Source organism: Myotis davidii, unplaced genomic scaffold (assembly GCF_000327345.1).
Source record: "Myotis davidii unplaced genomic scaffold, ASM32734v1 scaffold1655, whole genome shotgun sequence".
Lineage (NCBI taxonomy): Eukaryota > Metazoa > Chordata > Mammalia > Chiroptera > Vespertilionidae > Myotis > Myotis davidii.
In genome coordinates, this window is record NW_006286480.1 from 102384 (window position 1) to 107712 (window position 5329).

At 58.3% G+C, this 5329-nt stretch overlaps 1 protein-coding gene across 1 annotated transcript in view; it reads right to left on the minus strand.

Moving 5' to 3' along the window:
• OTOP2 (otopetrin 2) overlaps positions 1 to 4357 on the minus strand; it is a 12485-nt gene extending 8128 nt beyond the window's left edge. Inside the window, exons 1-4 of the mRNA XM_006757991.2 lie at positions 4331 to 4357; positions 3921 to 3979; positions 3340 to 3461; positions 857 to 1731 (exon numbers count right to left, since the gene is read on the minus strand). Coding sequence (XP_006758054.1) covers positions 857 to 1731; positions 3340 to 3461; positions 3921 to 3979; positions 4331 to 4357 — 1083 coding nt within the window. The remainder of the gene's footprint in view (positions 1 to 856; positions 1732 to 3339; positions 3462 to 3920; positions 3980 to 4330) is intronic.
• Positions 4358 to 5329: the final 972 nt, after the last annotated feature.

Here is a 5329-nt window from a genome sequence, read left to right on the forward strand (position 1 = left end):
TTCACTAAGACACACCCCAGTTAGGATGGATGGTTGGTGTTTTTCATGGGGTGGAATCTCTCTGGAGATGTTTTACGTTGATAAACCCACATCAAGGCTATTTCTATATTACGAGCATTGTTTTCTATGGAAGGTGATAGAGCTGGAAGGACTATATTCATAGCGAGTGAAATTTCTCTAGGTGTGTCTCTGGGAAGTACTCACATGGGCGCGTGTTTCTGTGTCAGAGGTTTCCCCTGGGATTAGGTCTGTGCGGTGGGGTGGTAGCTACATTAGGGGGGCCCCTCTAGTGGGGTGCAGCCTTGTGAGGAGGGTTTCCATGCATGGCGCATATTTGTGTTGGGGTCCAGAGGAGTCTCTCTTAGTCCGGGGCTTTGCTGAATCACTGGGGAAGGGGTGCTGTTGTGGGTGCCCCCCTTCCGGGCCAGCCCGCTGCTGCTAATCGACTGCTCACACTTACACTGCCCTCCGCTGCTTCCTGCCGCTGCCCTAGATATTCTAAGCAGCAGGCTGGTCATGAGCTCCCAGGAGCAGTCACACCTCCCACCTGAGGGTGAGGCTACCCACATCAGTTCTCACAGCTCCCTCTCCCCTCGGCCCTGCTCCCTCTCCCCTCCCTCCCCAGCATTCCCTGGGACCCTTCCGGCTCCTGTGGTGGCTGCCTGGTGCCGGAATGCCACGACTCGGTCCTCTGGGTGCTGAGATGCTGTTTGCCCGGCTGCACCTGACCCTCTCGGAACCTACTCCTTCCCTAGACAGACATAGATTCTCGAGTAGGCTGGGGCCAAGACAGAGGGGCCAAGAGACTAACCCTGAAAGAACCTCCTTCCTGCCCCCCTCACCCTCAGGTACTCACGATGATGTTGCAGAGCAGAAGAAACAGAGAAATGTCCTTCAGGCATCGGCGTCTCCAGTGGGCCCGGGGAGCCAGGATGATGGCCGTGGCTTCCTGAGGGCCCACCAGGCCGGGGCTCACCGACCTGGGGGTGGGTGGGCAGCTTGGCAAAGCGTGGAGGGCGTCCGGGTTGGTGAAGGTAAGGCAGGGTTCCTTGGGAGGGGCGTCGTGGGGCTCAGCCCCCGGCGGGCCCCGGTGGAGGCTCTCAATGATAAACACGTTCTGGAAGGTGTGCTGGGCGATCATGAGCAATGCGTGGGCGAGGTTGAGCGCCCCCAGCGTGTCCCTGGGCACCCCCACCACCACAGCGACGATAGAGTAATAGGAGATGGCGTACTGGCCCAGGGCGGCGCCCATCAGCAGGGCCACGTCCAGGGTGCGTGTGGGGTTCTTATGGTGGTCCATGGCCCGGTGGTCAAAACGGTAGATGACCGAGCCGCTCAGGCTGACCAAGGTCATGAGCCCCAGGCAGGCGATGTTGAAGCTGTAGTAGATGACCAGGGCCTGCTGGGTGTGGTCCCCGTCCCCACTCACTTGGACCTCATAGATGATGAAGACGGCCAGCCCCACCAGGAGGAGCATCAGGCCCAGGACGGGGCCCACAAAGAATGTCTCCCGGAAGAGGCTGCCCCGGGAATGGGTGTGGCCGTGGCCGTGGCCGTGGGTGGAGGAGGCCAGCAGCCTGCCCACGTTCTTCCACATGACGTAGAGCATGGTGGAAGCGAAGAGGCTGTACTCGATGTTGAAGGGGTACAGGTAGAAGTAGCCCCGCTCGAAGATCTGGCAGACGGTCGTGGCGCAGGCGCAGTCGCCTCCGGCCTGGCTGCCCACTCGCTCTGCTGGGGGAGACGGGCACAGAGCTGTACCGCCCACCCCTCTTCCTGGAGGGGCCCCATCTGATTAGCCTCACCCCTAGACTGTGACCTCTCGCTCTGCCACATTCACTACCGTAGCCCAAACGCCCACGCTGGGCTTGGCATGTTCATTCATCCCACACGTGTTTATTGAGCACCTACTGTGTGCCTGAGACTGCGGGACACATCGGCAAACAATAGCCAGTGCTCAGTTTAAAAAAACAAAACACTGAGCTGCAAAGCTGCCCACTTCACCCCATTCCTTCAGGAAAACCCTGTCCATCTGCGCCCCCAGGAATGACCCCTGGCTGCCTGATGTCATCGAGGTTCTGGTCTTGTAGAAGGTGGTCCTCTTGGAAACCCCTAAAGTTCCAGCTTCCTCTGAGCTCTCCCCAGCATCTGACGCAGCCCGGAAAGCCAGCTGCTGGGCCTAGGTCTGGGCCCTGCCCCCGGTCACCTGGGCTGGACCACACTGAAAGGGACCTTGTCCTGCACCTATCCCATGCTGTGTAGGGTGCCTTGGGCCTTGGCAAACATCTCTTTTGGTCCCTGGCGCTGTGCCAGCTGGTTTTGCAGATGGAGAAGCTGAGGCGCACGGAGGCAAAGTGACCTGTGATGGCAGAGCTGACGCACATGACCTGACTCTGAGCCTGGTCTGGGCTGGTACCTCTCCGGTGTGCCGCTCTGTGCCCCCGCAGCCCCAGCACATTCCATTAGCTGCCTCCCCAGGTTGGTTTTTGCCACCCTCAGGAACCCCTGTGTGTAAAAGGTGGCCCTTTGTCGGTCTTGCTGGGCTGGGCGTCTCACAGGGGGGAGGGGGGAGGCTGGCCCCACGCTTTCCCTTCCTGGACTCTCCCACACTGAGGGGTGGGGGTGCCTGTGTCTCCAGGCGAAGTCCAGATGGACTTAGTCATCTAGTCTGGTCCTGACTACTGGGGGGCCCTAGAGAAGTCCCGAGAAGTAGGAAGGACCAGGGGGACAGTACCCCATTTTTCCTCGGGATGGCATTTTGGTTAAAAGCAAAGGTGGATCTGAACACTAGTTGCCGGATTTCAAGCCCTGTAACCTTGGGCAAGCTGTACAACCTCGCTGTGCCTTAGTTTCTTCGCCTGGAAAATGGGAATATTGATGCTACCCATCTCACAGGGAGCTGTGAGGGCTAAGTACCATGAGGTTTCACACACTTGGCACGGTGCCTGGCATGCAGAGCCCAGTGGACGGCCACCATTGCCATCGTGACTGTATTTCTAGCTTCTCCTTGCCGGGCTCTCCATCTGATCCCTGCTTCTGCCATCAAGACACTCTGCTCCCTTCCCTCCCTCCAGCCACATCGCCCTTGCCCTTTCTTCTGGGAGCCCGAGCCCCTTCTTTAGTGGAATGGGGACCCGGACCGTGGGACCAAGGCTGTGTGCTCCAGGGTGAGAAGGGCCCTCCCGTGTCACCTACGCCCACAGGTCAGCATCAGGGCCAGAGCCTGGAGCAGGAGGTAGCTCTCCTGGGAGGGCGCAGAGGTCCACTCTGCAAGCCAACAAAGCCCCCAGCCCGAGGCCCAGGGTCACAGGGCCAGGGGGCATCTGGCGTGGCACTCACGGTCGGCAGCCAGGCGGGCGTGGCTGGCATTGCTGTGGGAGTAGGCCTGGTGCACGGATTCATCCACCACGGCCGCCATCCAGTTGGCCAGGTTGGTGGTGAGTGTGAACATGAGGCCACACCTGTTTGGGGAGGGAGAGCAAAGAGGCCAGTGAGACCCTTTGGCTCATCTTGGGAGCTACAGTGGGAGGTGGCGGTGAGACACAAGGAAGCAGCCAGGCCCCTGTGTGAACAGGAAGCTGAGTTTGGAAGAAACAGCCTGGCGGGGATGCAGGGATGCTGGGGGCGGGTGGGGGGCGGTACCCAGGGGCTCAGGCCACCCTGCTCCCTCTCCTGGGAAAAAGAACATTTAGTGCACTGCACAGCCTATCCCACCAAAGCCATGCAGGTGCGCATCCGCACAAACACACACACACACACACACACACACACACACACACCACTGCACGGGGTGATGGGAATGGAAATCAGGCTGCCTAAGGGACAGAAAGAGGCCCCAGGCCCAGGCTGGCAGCCCTCATCTCTCAGGCAAGGTGAGCACGGGCATGCCGCAGGGCCGTGAGCGGTGGGCAGGCACTCACCGGGTCAGGTCCAGGTGGACGTGAACACAGTCCTTAGCAGAGACCCAGAGGAAGTAAGTCTGCGTGGAGAGAGAGTGGCGAGGTCAATTACTCTGCAGAGCAAATACAGCTGAACTCAAGTGCCCACATCCACGCCCAGCAAGTTCTCTCAACCTCTAAAGCCCTCACACTAACTTATCAAGTTCATTTTAACTCCACAAAATGAGGCCAGGAACAATTCACATTAAACAGTGCTCTGTTCTTTAATAATTTGTAAAAGGTCACCTATAAGACTTTCTGGTCCTCATGTCTGTTTTTTGCAGGGTCGAGGCCTGGCAGAGTTTGAGTGTCTGGTTGTTTATTCCTGGCAGCAAGGCCAGCCTCAGGCAAGGTCTTGGCCAAGGTAGGACGACTCTCTGGTGACTTCTCACTCGCTTTGGCAACACCCCCTGCCCCATCTTCATCCTGGGCTGCCCTGCAAGGCCTCGCCCTCCTCTGGCTGCCAGCCAGTCCTTCTGTGTGGGGTCTCTGTGTTTTCCTTTCTCCCGAGTATTCTTCAAACCCACAACATGTAAAAGACTAAAACGGCATGAATTCCAGTCAGAAACGTGTTGAATTGTGGACCACGGGCCCCGGGGATGATGGTTCAGGGGAGGAGCCATACACGTGGTCATTCTGGTCTTACAGGGCTGGGTCGGTCTGGTCCCAGGGAGGGCCAGTCCTGCCTCAGCTTGGTAGGAAGATCATTCAAACTGTTATATGTGCAATAAAGAAAAAAATATATATATTTGAACATCTAGGAAAAACCCCAGGTACATCCTATCCTATTTCCTGAACAAATACACAATACTGTATAGGGGCCAAGGCTGAGGGCAAACTGGCCATGCCCAGGGTGGGACCCTGGGCTGAGCCTGATGCCCTCCACGGGCACCCAGGGAGGGCAGGCCGGGTTCTAGGAGACAGGACGGTTGCCACGACTCACAACTCTCAGGTGCGAACTGGTGGCACTGCTCAGGCTGAAGTGAAACCACAGGGTCCCCGAGTGGGCCCTCACATCTGGCTATGACTTCATTATCCAGTGCTACCAAGTGCCCGGGACCCTGGGCTGAGACTGATGCCCTCCACGGGCACCCAGGAAGGGCAGGCCGGGCTCTAGGAGACAGGATGGTTGCCACGACTCACAACTCTCAGGTGCGAACTGGTGGCACTGCTCAGGCTGAAGTGAAACCACAGGGTCCCCGAGTGGGCCCTCACATCTGGCTATGACTTCATTATCCAGTGCTACCAAGTGCCTCATGACCTCTACAGCCCTCTCCCCACATTACCTGACTGTTGAGGGTAGAATAAGGGTGGAGCTCATTCCTCCTGACCCCATTCCGGGTGCTGGTTCCCAACCACCACATTCAAGGACCCTCTTCCCACCCACCCAC